At 43.8% G+C, this 16,179-nt stretch overlaps 1 protein-coding gene across 1 annotated transcript; it reads left to right on the top strand.

Annotated features, from left to right (window-relative positions):
• The first annotated feature begins 3,743 nt into the window (after nucleotides 1-3,743).
• On the top strand, nucleotides 3,744-15,733 carry ARR3 (arrestin 3). The gene is made up of 17 exons (XM_070785058.1): nucleotides 3,744-3,818; nucleotides 3,871-3,908; nucleotides 4,171-4,201; nucleotides 4,352-4,412; nucleotides 4,569-4,613; nucleotides 9,203-9,402; nucleotides 9,524-9,583; nucleotides 9,743-9,810; nucleotides 10,458-10,593; nucleotides 10,778-10,862; nucleotides 11,113-11,185; nucleotides 11,582-11,719; nucleotides 14,184-14,267; nucleotides 14,525-14,548; nucleotides 14,723-14,775; nucleotides 15,077-15,086; nucleotides 15,640-15,733. The coding sequence occupies exons 1-17, from the start codon at nucleotides 3,744-3,746 to the stop codon at nucleotides 15,731-15,733; spliced, it is 1,275 nt and encodes a 424-aa protein (XP_070641159.1).
• Nucleotides 15,734-16,179: the final 446 nt, after the last annotated feature.

The raw sequence follows: 16,179 nt of genomic DNA, 5'->3' as shown, positions 1-16,179 counted from the left end.
TGATGAGAATCTTGTGCACTGCAAGAAGAGTAGCCCCAGCTCTCTATGCAACTAGAGAAAGCCCGAGGGCATCAATGAAGACCCAGCTCAACCAAAAATAAAATAAATGAATTATAAAAACAAAAAGAAGGAAGTGAGAGATGCCTATTGAGTTGATGAACAATCCTGTCTGCTGTGATGCCTTATGGAATAAGCCAACCATTTCTCACTCAGAGATCTGATCATCACTTCCTAACTGGAAGGGCAGGTTTGGAAATATCATTGGGGTGTGCAGAGTGAGGGTGGGTAAAGACCTGAAAATAGCTCTCCCCTCAATCTATCACAGGGGCCAGATACTTCACCATTAGAGATGCATTCCTTTGCCTTCTTACTCTTGCCTCCTCATAAAATGCAAATGTGTGTGCTAAGTCGCTTCAGTCCTGTCCATCTCTGTGTGACCCTATAGATTATAGCCTGCCAGGCTCCTCTGTCCATTGGGTTCTCCAGGTAAGAATACTGGAGTGGGCTGCCATGCCCTCCTCCAGGGGATCTTCCCGACTCAGGGACTGAACCCATGTCTCTTACATCTCCTGCATTGGCACTTTACCACTAGCACCACCTGGGAAGCCCTAAAATGAAAATACTCCTAATCAAAATGAAACCAGAGTGATGGTTCTCTTTGGGAGACTACTAACTGGAAAGGGACACAAGGGAATTTTCTGGGGAGCTAGAAATGTTCTATATCTTGATCTGGGCATAGGTGTAGTAATTTCCTATTACTGCTGTAAAAAAATTACCACAGATTTGATGGCTTAAAATACCATTTATTCTTTTATAGTTCTGGAGATCAGAAGTCCAAAATCAGGTTCACTGGGCCAAAACCAAAGTATAAGCAGGGCTATGCCTGAACTGTGACAGCCATCTTGCAACTATGAGGGACTACTGGAGAGAATCCGTGTCCTTGCCTTTTCCAGTTTCTAGAGCTGCATTCCTCCATCTTCCCTTCCTCCATCTTCCAAGCCTGTAGCATCGCATCTGGCTGCAATCCTCACACTGCCTTCTGTCTCAGCAGTCAAATCTCCCTCTGTTTCCCTCTCATAAAGAGACTAGTGATTACATTTAGGGCCCACCCAGATGATCCAAAATAGTCTCCCCCCTCTCAAGATCCTAAATTTAATCACATCTGCAAAGTTCCTTTTTTCCATATAAGGTAAAATTCATTGCTTCCCGGGATTAGGACCTGATATCTTTGGGGGCCCATTATTCAGCTTTCCACAGTAGGTAAAAATTCATCAAGCTGTGCAATTGAGATTTGTGCATTTTACTTTTGCTAAATTATACCTCAGTCAAGAAATGCACATACTTCAGGAAAAGAGAGAATGATTTAAGTTCAATCATAGAAATGAATTAAAGGCCTACCAGATCTACTTTCTTCCTGCTGGGAGGACCATGGACCTGATTCGAAAGAAAGGCTAAGCTTCAAATGTGGGTCTAAAGACAAAAATAGGTTGAAGCCTAGTCCAAAAGAACATTCATTCTGACTTTACCTTCTCCCTGGACACCAACCTTCCCCTCAGAGTCTGGGCTTCTAGCTCTAGCTAAAGAAGCAGAGAGTTACAACGACTAAAAGCCAAGGCCATGGGGTGCATACTGACAAGGAATGGCAAAGGTTAACATGGTTATTTGGGCAAAGAGAATAAGGACAGCTGTTCAGCACCCACAGTGGTGAGCAGGAGGTAGGGAAGGCCCAGCCCCTGAGCCACAGCCGTGGACACCCTGTGAGGAATGGACAGGCTGTCCTGGAGGTTTGAGGCTGCATCTGTGGATAGGTACTGAAGCCCAGCCAGCGCTATGGTGAGGTAAAGTAGGGTGGGGTCCTGTACCCCCAGAGTTTGGAGATCCTGTCTCTATATCCCCCATGTCCATGAAACCTGGGCCTGGGTTCTATGGGAAGGACAGCCAAGAAAGGAAGATTACTTTTGTTGCTGCCATTGCAGGGGTCCTGGCAGCTGCAGGACAGAAATATCTTTAATTCCATGAGTGGTCATATGAGGTGAGGGAAGCTGCTTAGGGCCTATAGCATGGACTTAGTTTTAGGGATTGGAGTGAGTCAAGGGCTGAGGGCGCGTATGGGGGAAGGTTGGCTGTGTGGGGGCAGACATGTAAAGATGTCAATTGCTTTTTCTGTCCACAGGCAACATTCTGCTGGGATAACCTGCCCCTGGGCCAAGAATCTGTGTTACCTTCCTCTTCAACAAGAAAAGAAGTTCAAGGCTCACAGATGTGTGCACACAGCTCAGTACACTCAGCCTCCCCTGCCCACTCCACCCCCATTTACAGGAGATCTACTCCTGCTGTGCACATAATCTGGGATAATTGGGTCTCTAAACATCACTTCAAGAGTCCCAAGTCCCAAGTAGTGGTGGACTAGGGAAAGGGTGCTCTTTCCCATAACCTTGGCTTTTGTGTGGCCTGTTATACCTGATCAAGAGATATAGAAAGACTGGAATGTGACACAAGATTCTCCTTTCAGAATCACAAAGGCTTATACTTTGAGCCTTCCTATTTCTATCCTTCACCTTGCATTTCTTTTAATGTCCCCAACTCCCCTTTGATCCCAGTCCTCAGGGATCCTCACGAGGCCAAAACCCTATAGTTCCTTTTCTCAAGCTCCCCTGACTTTAACACCATCAGATTCAACCCCTGACCTTGGCCCTGTCCCAGCAGCAAACAGCTAATCTTTTAGCAACTAATCTCTTGTCCACTAATCTGCTTTCCAAACTCTTGGCACCTGAGCTATTTATAAAGCAGTATTTTATGCACCGCCCCCCGCCCAGGACCCTATTCTTCTCCCCTGACCCCCACCAATCTGAAAATTCACAGGACCTTGGGTATAAGAGGTTGGAGAGGCGAGCATAGCGACCAGAGCTGGAGACGGATGTGAGCTTCACCTTCCTCCCCAGGTAAATAGTCCAAAGTCCTCTTATTTCCAGCCCATACTAGGTCCCATATCCCCCTGCCCTTAGCACCTTCCTCAATATATCAAGAAGCATTTGAGGGGCACCTTTCCCAACAGAGCTGACAGGCACTCAGGCCCAGATACCCTGGAAGAGACCTCCGAAAACTCCCCTAAGCTCCTCTCGGGCCAGATCTAATACACATCAAAGAAAAGCATTAGCGAGATATCTTTCTCTCTCTAAAGATCCCTACTCCAAGGCTTAGCACCTGGCGACATTGATGGGGGTAAGAGTGGGCAAATCTGGGGAGGATGATGAGAACAGTGAATAGGTTCAAGGAAGGCTTTCAACTTCCATAGCGGCTTCTGCCACCAACAACCAAGAACATGAGGGCACCTTTACTCATCTGCACCTTTCTCCTTTCTTAGCTGTGTTAAGGCCACTGTGAGGTGAACTCAGGCTCAGAATCCATTGAAAAAACCAGAGTCTGGGTTTTGTTCATTCATTTATTCATGTATCTAACAAACATGTCTTGGCATCTACTCTGTGCTAGGTGATGCTCAACCTCATCCAGTACAATTTTCTTCATACTTTCCTGGATGAAGGCCTTTCTCCAAACAAATTCCTTCTCCCAAAACACTCTCAAGAGGAGAGGGCCCCAGCTATTTAATAAAGCCTCATCCTTTCTGGAGAACAAACAGTATGATTGGTCAATAATTTGTAAAAACTAGGGGAGTTTTTTCCTGTGTCCTGGATGGGTGAGAGTATGCCTGAATAAGTAACCCAGTAGGAGGGAGAATAGGAAGCATGGATGGTGGTGAGGTGTCTAAGAAGAAAAGGTTATGTCACACCAGGTGTGTCCAGATGGCATATCAAAGCCAGGTAAGGAGAATGGGACCAAATGATTGAGCCTCCCTCCTTCCCCTCTTGCCAGAAAAGGCTCAACATCCACACCATGGCCAACATGTCTAGGTATGTAAGAACTCTTAATTCTCTGCTTCTGTGACTTGTGGCTTACCCAAACCCAACGACTTGCCTTTGGGGTGGAGGGGTTTGCAACCTTTCTTCTACTTGTGTTGCCTCCACCTGGGTGTCACTTCATTCTCCTTGGGCCTCTTCCTCTAATACTAGAAATATTTCCTTTTCTCCCCAATTCCCTTTCTTTCCTTTCCCTTCTTCTCCCCCTCCCTTCTCTTCCAATCCCCTTCCATGTCCTCTGATTTTCTCCTCTTAGGGTGTTTAAGAAGACCTGCTCCAATGGCAAGGTGAGAGAACCTGACCCAGCTGGGCAAATGAAAGGGGAAAAGGGATAGATGTGTATGTCCTTCAAGGTCTCAGGGGTTTGGGTTGGGGCCTTCAGGGGAATCCATTAAAAGAAGATTATGACAGTAACATGGGAGGTTGTTCCACAACAGCTATCCATCTACCTGGGGAAACGGGACTTCGTGGACCATGTGGACATGGTGGAACCCATTGGTCAGTGAGTCCGAAAAGGCAAAGAGCCTGGGGAGAAGGGGAGTGGGAGCAAGGGAGTGAAAGAAAGCCAAGAAAGGACCATGCAGAAGAGGAACTTCTGTTTCATAGTCTGAGGACTTTTCCTGACCAGGGTGCCGTCTCTCCCCCTCTCCATAGATGGTGTAGTCCTGGTTGACCCTGAGTACTTAAAAGGCCGAAAGAGTAAGTAAAAATCCTTGTTGGTCTGTGTATATGCCAGGGACTCCACTGGACGAGTGGACCAGAGAGTTATAAGAAAATTAAAAAGTGGATGGGACTGTGAATGTCTTATCTGATAGAAGCTAACAACTGGGAATTTCAGTCCAGTGTGGCTAAATTCTCTGGTTGTTAAAGAAGAACTGGAAATAAAGGTCAGAATAAGACTTTGAGAGGCTCAAAGTCTGAAAAGATTCTAGTGCCTCTTCCCAAATAATATTTAAAGTAGATATATTTCTAAAGCATTAATTACATTTTCTTTTCCAAGATCACACAAAATTTACATGTGTGCTGAAATTAAACGCTTTTTTCTAAAATCTCTGATTTTCTCCCTTATTGTTGGTGGGGCCTTTGCTTCACTGCTAACCTGAACACACACTTAGACTGCCTAATGAAAGATCCAGTACACCAGAAATCCATATTATTAAAATATGGATTAAGTTATTAAAATTTGCATTAAGCAAATGTCCTGATTTTCAAATGTTGGCAGCTAATTAAGAGATTTTTTTTAAATCTCTCTTTGATTTGGATAAATCAAAAAATTTTATTTTTCCAAGGGCTGGATGTGACCTTCAGGCTGCCACTTTGCATTCCTTTGCATTTCTTTTTCCCTTTATTTGCATATGTTTTTCCATATCTCCTTTGTGTAGGGAAACCCATTTTTTCCATTAAAAAAAAAATCCCAAAGAAAGAAATAAAACAATAACTACAGCAAGTAACAGCAAAAGACATTACTCTGGTTATAGTATTATAGTTCTAGATTACACTGAAATAATTGCTTTGCCATTTTTTTCTTTAATTCTTGCTCTGTGATCCAACAGATTGAAAATTGGGTTCCATTTGAAAAAGGTTCAGAACAAATTGATGAATACTAGTTCAAATGTAACCTTTAGGTATTGTGGAATAAACCAAACTTAATTGCTCAGATTAAACAGTGCGGATAAGCAGTCCATCCACTTTTAAATATCAGAGGAATTTTGGGGTATAGCCAGTAAATTAATCAACTTATTTAAGAGTCTCAATTACTCTGTAGTTCTAAACCCTAAATCATTTTTTCACAGCCCTACAAAATTTCCAGAATAACCTACAGAAAAAAATCTTCAGTTTAAAAAATGTATGTCGACCCAGGAAATAAAATGTGTTTATTCCTTTAATTTTAATCTTCATGTCCCTTAGTAGTTTCATATTATTATTCATTTAAGCTGTATGTATTTAAATTTATTCCTTAGCTTTTTTATATACTTTGTTACTTTTATCAAGATAATCTTACTTGCATAATATTTCCAAATATGTATTTTTTTCTTTTGAGGTGCATTTGTTGATGTAAAATATGCTAACGCTACTCCACTAAATGAAAAAGGCCAGTTGTAGGGCAATATATGTGGTAGTGTGAATGAAGTGTGGTTTAACAAAAATTGATGTGGGATCTTTCCGTATTATTTCTTACAACGGTATGTAAATCTACACTGATCTCAAAATAAAATGTTTCATTTCAAAAAGGCAATGAAAGATAAGTCATAAATGTCTAAGGTGGCCTTATATTTAATTACCGAAACAAAGTTGGGAAGCAAATGAAACAAATTAAGAGCAGTTATCTCTGAAATACGTATGATGGCAGAACTTTGATTTCTCTTTTTGTTTGTGTTTTCTAATTGTCACACAACTAATATGTATTATTTATATAAATAACTTTAAATTAGATGTTGAATTAAAAAAACTAAAACAAGCTATTTCTTAACACAAAAAAGGATGATTGTAAACTGTCAGAGAATCAATAACATCTTGGGGGTGGGGTGATGCCCTTCCCACCACATACCACAGCGGGATGTGACAAGAACAATTCATCTGATTAACACACCCTGAGCTCAGGGGGTATTAGATACCCTTTTGCCTGGCCCCTCCTCTTTTTCTGTTTTCTCCTCTCTTTCACTTCATCCCTTCCCTTGCTTCCTTCCAGCAACCTCTTTTCATCTTCTGTTTTTTTCTTTCCTTTGCTCCCTCTTTCCTTTTCCTATTCTTGCTCTCCCTTTTCCCACTTTTTTTGGCATAACTGGGAAACCAAGATGAATTTAATTTGTTGTATCTTTTGAAAATTGTTAAGTTTGTCCTCATGTAGAAACATTAGAAAGTACAGATGAAGGAGAAAGACTGTAATGCTCTCACCCAGAGATAATCACAAATATTTCAGTTCACATTTATTCATATTTTCTGTGTAAAAATATCTATATTTTTATTTTAAATGCTATATTATACATAATACTTTCTAACCTTCTTTTTTGCCTCTGCAATATGTAAAAATCTATACATTTTTTGGTTGCCTAGTACTATACTGTGTGAGTGCACCATAATGTATTTAGCCAACTTTAACCACTGGACATTTTTTGCTATGACAAACAACCCCATAAAGTACAGACTTGTATGTATTTCTTTTCATACTTGTTCAATTATTTCTTTAGACTAAATGCCTGGAAAAGGAATGAATGGCCAAAGGGTAGTCACACATTTTTAAAGCTTTCTATCACCAAACTGCCCTTCAAAATGGTTGTACCAATTAACTCTCCCTCATGCAGGGTATCCTGGAGAAGGAAATGGCAACCCACTCCAGTATTCTTGCCTCGAAAATCCCATGGACAGAGGAGCCTGGTGGGTTGCATGGGGTCGCAAAGAGTCAGACACGACTGAGCGACTTCACTTTCGTGCAGGGTATGAGGCTGCCCATTGTCCCAGTCACTATAAGCACTCCCATTACCGTTACTTTCAGTCTTTGTTGTATCTTTTGAATATAGATTCATTTTCTTTGCTTGTTTGTAATTTTAAAAGCAGATAATCTAGCTGTTGTATATTTTGACTTCTTAAAAATACAAAAATAAGTTGGTTTCTACGGCTCTTGGTAGTTTTCTTTTCTTTGGGTCAGGGCTCCTGATTAAAAATAAGATTCTTGACCCCTATTCCATTTTTTCCCCAACCCCTGTTGTAAATCTTTCCTTCCTTCAGTCTCTGTCACTGTCCTTGGACAGATATCTCTCTGTACCCCGTCCCACACTCCACTAGTGCATGACGTAGCTTTCTATTTGTCCCAATAATCTTAGGTACTAGCTGTGATGTATAATTATTATTGTTCCATTTCTCTAATATTCCCACGATCATCATCATCATCCACATCTATAATTTAAATTTCCACAGGGATTTCTCGTACATCACCTCCTTACAACCACCCTGTGAGTTAAGTTGTGCACACGAGTCTGGGCTTTAGAGTCATGTCTGAGTTAAAATCCTGGGCTGTCATTTAGCTGCTCTGAGCTCATTTTCTCTACCTGTAAAACAGAGATAATAACTGTAGAGCTCTTCTGCAGTCCTATTATTGACAGGTGAAATAACTGAGGCTCAGACAACACGACAGATTTCTACAAGTCGTATGCAAACCTAGGTTCTGACCCTAGAGAATTACGCAATGAATACCCTGTACCCATCACCTAGTTTTAAAAAGAATTACAGAAACCAACTGAAGTCTCCTGCGTATCCTTCCCTAATCCCATACTCCTTCCTCCCTCCACCTCAGGTAATAACTATTCTAAATTTGACATTTATTGTTCCCATGATGTTTCTATACTTCTAACTTTATATTTATATATCAGTGAGCAACTTTGGTATTGTTCTACATGCTTTTCAACTTTATATACATGGTATGATTGTGTATATCATTCTTCTTTTACTCAACTTTTGAGACTTAACCATGTTAATACATGGAGTTCAGGTTCATTATTTTAATCTCAGTTTAATATTCCACAATATGAAGATACCATAACTGTTTACCCACTCTCCCACTGATAAGTATTTAAATCATTTCCAGTTTTATGCTATGACAAACACTGATGCCATGGACATTTCATATATTTCTCCTCACAAACAAGAGCAAGAGTTCTACTAAATTCTTCTTATTTCATAAGATATGAGCAGATTCCACTTTATTGGACAGTGCCCACAGTTTTCCAAAGTGGCTGTACAAACATATACTCCCACCACAGTATGTAATCAATTGTTTCACATCTGGAGCATTGTTCAACATTTAGTGCTGTCAGACTTAAAAATTTTTGACAGTCTGAGGAGGCAGAAATGTTATCTCATTGTGGCTTTAATTTGCATTTATCTGATTACTAATAAGACCGGACATGTTTTCATACTTCATTGGCCATTCCATTCCACGCTTCTGTGTAGAGCCTATTCATACATTTTGAACACTTTTATATTGGAATGTTTGTATTTTTATTACTGATTTGTGGGAGTGTTTTTAGATACTATGAACACTAAACTTTTGTTACAGGTGTTGCAAATATTTCCTCAGGCTTTTGCTTGTTTCATTATTTATAAAGATACTTAATGTAAAGAAGTTTTAAATTTTACTGTAGTCAAATGTGTTAATCCTTTTCTTTATGGCCATACTGGTTTGATAATATTACATTGTTTCTCCATGTCTTCCTCTGAGCTTCCTCTGCCACTGTTAAGATCTCCTTTCCCCTCAGACCTGACAGGTCACTCTCTTGTTCCTTTGCCTGCAGTGTTTGTCATGTTGACCTGTGCCTTTCGCTATGGCCATGATGACTTGGATGTGATTGGTCTGACATTCCGCAAAGATCTGTACGTACAGGTCCAGCAAGTGGTCCCAGCTGAGTCCAGCAGCCCCCGGGGCCCCCTCACAGTCCTGCAGGAGCGACTGCTGCACAAGCTGGGGGACAATGCTTACCCCTTTACCCTGCAGGTACTGACCCCAAGCCCTAGGTAAGGCTTCTAGGGAAGATTAAGAGAGGAAGCTAAACAAGGAGAACAGAGGAAAGGGGTCCCTATTTCTTCTGTTTGCTGACCTCCTTCTGATCCTTTAGATGGTTGTCAACCTGCCCTGTTCAGTGACACTGCAGCCAGGTCCTGATGATACAGGAAAGGTGAGGTCTGGGTTCTCAAAAAGATGGACAGAGGGATAAATGGACAAGACTGGAGAAAGGGACAGCTAACAGATGGGATCAGATATTTCCTTATAAACCCATGAGCAAGGGAGTGGGCAGTGTCAGAAATGAGTTCTCTTTGCCTCTGCCCCTTTGCAGGCCTGCGGTGTTGACTTTGAAGTGAAGAGTTTCTGTGCCGAAAACCTGGAGGAGAAAGTCTCCAAGAGGTGTTTCTGTGGTCAACTTCCAAATCCCTGCCTCTAGCCTGCACCAGGAAACAGATCTTGCTCTCAGGACAGAAACATCCTTACTTCTAACCTCTGTAGCAGCATCACCACCAATTCAGATGCCCATTTCTGATTCCCCTCTAATTTCTCTTCTTTGCTCTAGAGCATGGGGTCAGCAAACTCTTCTGTCAAAAGCCAGACAAGAAATATTAGGCTTTGTGAACAATGTACTTCCTGTTGCACCTACTGAACTGTGCCACTGCAGCATGAAAACAGCCATGGGCAGTATGCAGATGAACAAGCATGGCTGTGTCCCAATACTTTATGAACATTGAAATTTCAATTTTATATAATTTCCACATGTCATGATATATTATTCTTTGATTTTTTTTCAATCACTTGAAAATATAATGACCATTTTTAGCTTGTGGGCCATACAGACATAAGCAGCAGACCAGACTTAGCCAGTGAGCCATAGTTTGCTGACCTATGGTCTAGATACCTACCTTGAGGGTCCAGAGGCATTCTCTGAGGGAAACCTTCTGCCACCTCCACCACCCAAGTGAGGACTGGGCTATAGGTTTGGCACAAGAAAGGGCTGTGGGTCCTAAGGAGATGTTCTGGCTGTCCCCTTGGCCTCTACTTAGAGACTCTGTGCGGCTGGTGATTCGGAAAATACAGTTTGCCCCCCTGGAACCAGGCCCTGGCCCCTGGGCCCAGACTGTGCGCCGCTTCCTCCTGTCAGCTCAGCCCCTACAACTCCAGGCCTGGATGGACAAGGAGGTTTGTGACCCCCATTTCTTGTCCCCTAGCGTGCAACCGCTCTGAAACCCTTTCTTTATTGATCTCCTACTTGGGAAGACAAGGGTGGAGGCCAGGTCGGCAAGAGTGCTGAGGAAACAAATTCTAGGTCTTTATCTGAGTGTTCTCCCTCCAACCTTATAACGGGCCTCTCCTCCTGCTTTAGGTAAATTATCATGGCCAACCCATCTCTGTCAATGTTTCCATCAACAACTCTACCAACAAGGTCATCAAAAAAATCAAGATTTCAGGTGAGCTTCTTTTCCTGTCTCCCTGCCTCTGGTCCCAAATCCATACGTCTTTCCAGAACTCTGCCCCCACTTACCCAGTCTGCATTCATCTAGGCTTTCCCTCCATTGCAAGCTTATCAAAACATACATCTCTGTTCATCCATATATGCACATCTTAGTACACCACATGAAGTGTGCCCGTGTACAAGGGCAGTGAGTTGGGGTCTTGAGGATGACTAACTATAGTCATGTGCTTTTCCTGGCTCTGCAGTTGACCAGATCACAGATGTCGTCCTGTATTCACTAGACAAGTACACCAAGACTGTGTTCGTTCAGGAGTTCACGTGAGCTGGCGCCGGGGCTGGGGTCAGAGAGCTGAAGGGTAGGGTGGTGGAAAGAGGGTCGGGGTCTGGAGGCAGAGGAGAGGATTGGGGAAAGAAGGAAGTGGGGAAGAGGCCAGGACTGAGGAAGGTCAAGGTGAGGGCTGACGTGGAAAAAGGGAGGGATTCTCAAGAGAGCTAGAGGGAGGATACACACAAGAGGATCATCGAATTCTGAGAGAGGGTGGGGGCATAAGATGATTTCCCACCAGAGTGAATCATTCCCACTCTCCACAGTCAGACATGTCTGCTCTCTTGGATATTCCAGTAGGTTCATGGAATTGTGCAAAATACTCTTGGGAATAAGAATCACTTAGTTGGCAAGCCTAGCTTAAGTTCTTCTCTTCTTTTCTTTCAAAGGGAGACTATAGCTGCTAACTCCACCTTCTCCAAGAGCTTTGCAGTAACCCCGCTCTTGGCAGACAACTGCCACAAACAGGGCCTGGCACTGGACGGCAAACTCAAGCAGGGTGACACCAATCTGGCCTCTAGCACAATGTAAGCTCACATGTAACTCCTGGCCTTCATTTTCTACCCCACAACCCATTCTGTGTGCTATATACACAGTTCTGAGGTTTCACCTTCAATGAAGCCTACCTGTTTCAAAAAAATTTTAAACATTCAGAGACACCTCTTGGCAAGAGGGCCAACAGTAAGCTAAATAATACCCATGGGACCAAGGACAGGCTTAGGTCATAGGCAACAAGAAAGGAAAAAGTGGATAGGAAAAATTCCTTATGTTGTATAATATTTTAAAGCTCAGAAAGGTCTTATGTATGGTACTGTTATCCTCATAAGAATCCCATTAGGCTGGGTATGTGTTCTTATTCTATTTTACACTTAATGGCCCTGAGGCTCAGAGAGACGAAGGAACTTGTCCAAGCTTGCACAGTGGCAGAGGTGGAAAAGATGCTATCACGTCATCTGGCTCTAACACTGTGATCTCTGTAGCAGCTACTCTCTAGTGAAGATAGAAGTTCAGTGGAAGACAGATGAGAAATGGAGAGAAAAGAGGACAAAAAAGAATATGATAGGAACTGATAGAATTATATCATCATTCATTTGGTCTGATGCCTAACATTTGGAGGCCCTAGTGTAAGATGTGTCTCCTACCGAAAACCATCTGCCACCATCTGACAAGCATTCATTCCCACTGCCTTTCTCTGTGCTTTATCAATCATGTAGCAATACATTGTTATTGCCTGAAAGAGACTGAGAAATCATCCCAATAGCATTACTTTGGAGATAGAGGATCAGCATCCCAGGGCAATGAAAAATCTTGGAAAATCTCCAAGATCATATGGCTTTCTGTATTTTCCTTTTCTTAAAATTAATTACTTTTGGCTGAACAGGGTCTTTGTTGCTGTGTGTGGGCTTTCTGTAGTTGAGGTGAGCAGGGGCTACTCTTCATTGTGGTGGCATCTGTTTGCGGAGCATGGGCTCTAGAGTGTGGGCTTCAGTGGTTGTGGCACAAGGGCTTAGTTGCCCTGCAGCATGTGGAATCTTCCTGGACCAGGGACCGAACCTGTGTCCCCTGCACTGGCAGGCAGATTCTTATCCACTGTACCACTAGGGAACTCCTGTGCCTTATTTTTCAATCAGTCAGTTTTCACTGAATGCTTGTTACATAATCATTTCTATGCTAAGCAATGTGGGAGGGTACAAAGAAGTTGAAGATAGTCTCTGCCTTCAGTTTATGGCTGAAATGGGGAACAAAGAGGAATGCAACCCAGCAATCCCACTGCTGGGCATACACACCAAGGAAACCAGAATTGAAACAGACACGTGTACCCCAATGTTCATCGCAGCACTGTTTATAATAGCCAGGACATGGAAGCAACCTAGATGTCCATCAGCAGATGAATGGATAAGAAAGCTATGGTGCATATACACAAGGGAGTACTACTCAGCCATTAAAAAGAATACATTTGAATCAGTTCTAATGAGGTGGATGAAACTGGAGCCTATCATACAGAGTGAAGTAAGCCAGAAAGAAAAACACCAATATAGTATACTAATGCATATATATAGAATTTAGAAAGATGGTAACGATAACCCTGTATACGAGACAGCAAAAGAGACACAGATGTATAGAACAGTCTTTTGGACTCTGTGGGAGAGGGCGATGGTGGGATAATCTGGCAGAATGGCACTGAAACATGTATATTATCATATGTGAAACGAATCGCCAGTCCAGGTTCGATGCATGATATAGGGTGCTCGGGGCTGGTGCACTGGGATGACCCTGAGGGATGGGATGGGGAGGGAGGTGGGAGGGGGGTTCAGGATGGGGAACACGTGTACACCCATGGCGGATTCATGTTGATGTGCAAAACCAATACAATATTGTAAAGTAATTAGCTTCCAATTAAAATAAATATTTATATTAAAAAAATTAAAGAGGAATGTGAATGCCATCTATCAGTTAAATGTTAGTATGTGTAGTTCAGATTAAAAATCCAATAGGAGTTCAAAGAAGCCAGCATAGCTGGAGGAGACAGAAGGAGCTAGATCTTGAAGAATGTGTTGGATTTGGATAGCAATAGAGGAAGAAAAGAGAGCTCCAGGTTGAGAATATAGCCTGGGAAAACGTTAGAAGGTAAGAATCTGCACGGCTTGTTCTGAGCAAGGAGAGAGGATGGGTCCGGTTAGGTCGTACCCCAGGTGTTAGGGAGTTAGGGCAGGAAGGTTAGAGAGGCTAGGTGGGACCAAATTGTTAAGGGTTGTGAAAGTCAAGCAGTGTATTAATTATATTCAGAGAGGTAGCCTCCTGAGCAGAGGGTGATATGGTAAAACTGGATTTGAGGAACAGAAATGCGATCCCAGTGAGTCGGAGATCAGAGCCTGGGAGACCTGTCAGATGACAAAAGATGCACAGGAAGGGACTGGGGGACGGAATGAGTTAGCTCCCTCACAGCCATTTCCCCTCAAACACACAACGATGAATACTACCACCTCCCAGTCTTCGACCAGGAGTGGACAAGGAGCTGCTGGGGATCCTGGTGTCCTACAAAGTCAGAGTCAACCTGATGGTGTCCTGTGGAGGGTGAGTGAGAATGCAGGGTCTGTCTGGGCAGGGGCTGGGGAGCCACTTTTGTTTTCTTCCCAGTTGGACTGACCCATTCAACTCGCCCCTTCTCTGGACCCGTTTCCCAAACCTGTGAGCTCCATGAGCAGGCTACCTTCCCTTCCAGAAACCGATTCTGTGGTTGAGTTGGCCTTACAATCCCTAATTCCCCTGTCAAATTAGGTTGCTACTTTCCATTTCCAGCTGCTAATTTTAGGGTGTCATTCTACCCTCAGCATCCTAGGCGACCTGACAGCCAGGTAAGAGACTGTGGGGTGGGGGGAACCAGGGCAAGAAAGGGAGGATGCAATCAGAAGATCAAAAGAGTGATAAGGGAGAATCTAAGGGCACCCTAGGACCAAAAAACTGAGGGAGAGAGGTTCAGGGAGTAGCCTTGGAGGGAGATCTGTAACCCAATCTTGGGATCCTTGCAGTGATGTTGGTGTGGAGCTCCCCTTGATCCTGATGCATCCAAAGCCGTCAAACGGTGAGTGACCAGGTGGGACTCACAGGAACAGTGGTCCCGAGGGTTGGGGACCAAGCAATTCTGATTTCATGAATCTAGGACTGGCAGTTTGCGTAGAGATTCTGTAGCAGTAGGTAGGTTGGGTGAATAGCTTTGCAGGGCAATTGTGTGTATGCGTGTGTGCACACGAGCATGTGTGTATGTATTGTGTATGTATGAGAGGGAGATGGTCAAAAAGGGAGAGGGAAGAGTAACAAGACATTTCTTCAGGGAACTTATTGGCTTTAATCCACATTTCCTTCCCTCTCTATGCTCATTACAGAGGCTGCTAGGTAAGAAAATGTGAGGCCTGGAAACCCCGCCCCCCACCCCTTTCCCCACTGCCACTCTCCATTTTATGACAATGGAAATGTTAAAAAGCTTCCCTGGAGTGTTTTCAATAGGTGTGCAGTGGAAACATATGGTTTAACTTCGTGTCGTAGTTTAGTAGTGCTTTTCATAAGCCCCTTTCCCTTTTTGCATCCCCCGCCGTCCACCTCCTGCTTTTCTCCCAGTTGTCATCCTTCACCCTCATCCCTTCCAGTCTTTTCTTTTTACCCTGCCTCCTAGCCCTTACTTCTCGTTTTTCATTTTCCCATGCCTTCTCTCCTTCCCACCCCCCATTCTTATTTCCCCTCTGAGGGGGGCACTTTTGAGTTGGGAGATTGGGGAAGGAATGAAGGAAACAAGCCCAGTGTGGTCTATGTGGGGTGGGGGCAGCTGAGAGGGGGTGAGGGTCTGAGCTGAGTGGCAAGGAAGGGATCACTGCTCTGGGGTCAGGAAATGGGAGTGGATGATGCTCAGAGTTGTTCCTAACCTTCCGTTCCCTTCTGATGCTTCTGCAAGCTCTGAGGACATAGTCATCGAGGAGTTTGCTCAGCAGGAACCCAGTGGAGAGAGCCAGGAGGCTTTGGCAGCTGAGGGGAATGAGGGCAGCTGAGCGCCTGGCTCCAGTACCTACGTGTGGGAGCCCCCTGCAACACTCAATAAATCAGCTTGTCCGATGTGCCTTCTGATCTCTTTGGTACTTCCTCCTCTTGGAGGAGGGTAATGGAACTATCTAGAATAAACCAACTCCCCGCCTCAAGCCTCTTACCCCAACTCCACACTAGTGATTAGTTTTCCTGCAGCCATGTGCTTTTCCTCCAAACAACCCCTGACTTCCCTCTGGCAAGGCCACCTACCCTCTGTGAGTGCTTCAGCTTTTTGGCCATCCCTGTCCTCATCCCACCCCCAACTATCCCACTCCCAGGATCAAACACGGCCCAGCTGCCCCACCTCAGGACTGTGGGCAGGGCCTGAGAGGGCATGGCCCCAAGCCCAGGCCTGAAGGTGAGATTGATGGTTGGATGGAGTGCCATGTGACCCCAGGCAGCAAGTGCCACC

The sequence above is a fragment of the Bos indicus genome, chromosome X (assembly GCF_029378745.1).
Source record: "Bos indicus isolate NIAB-ARS_2022 breed Sahiwal x Tharparkar chromosome X, NIAB-ARS_B.indTharparkar_mat_pri_1.0, whole genome shotgun sequence".
NCBI lineage: Eukaryota > Metazoa > Chordata > Mammalia > Artiodactyla > Bovidae > Bos > Bos indicus.
The sequence above is the reverse complement of the archived record's forward strand: the minus strand, read 5'-3'. Positions and strand labels throughout refer to the sequence as shown.

Bases quoted from the DNA above. Each gene is read 5' to 3' on its own strand.
- ARR3 (XM_070785058.1), top strand. From the start codon at position 3,744: ATGGATGGTGGTGAGGTGTCTAAGAAGAAAAGGTTATGTCACACCAGG. The intron at 4,202-4,351 runs GTGAGAGAACCT...GTTCCACAACAG, and splicing joins AGACCTGCTCCAATGGCAAG to CTATCCATCTACCTGGGGAA. The intron at 10,863-11,112 runs GTGAGCTTCTTT...CTGGCTCTGCAG, and splicing joins CAAAAAAATCAAGATTTCAG to TTGACCAGATCACAGATGTC.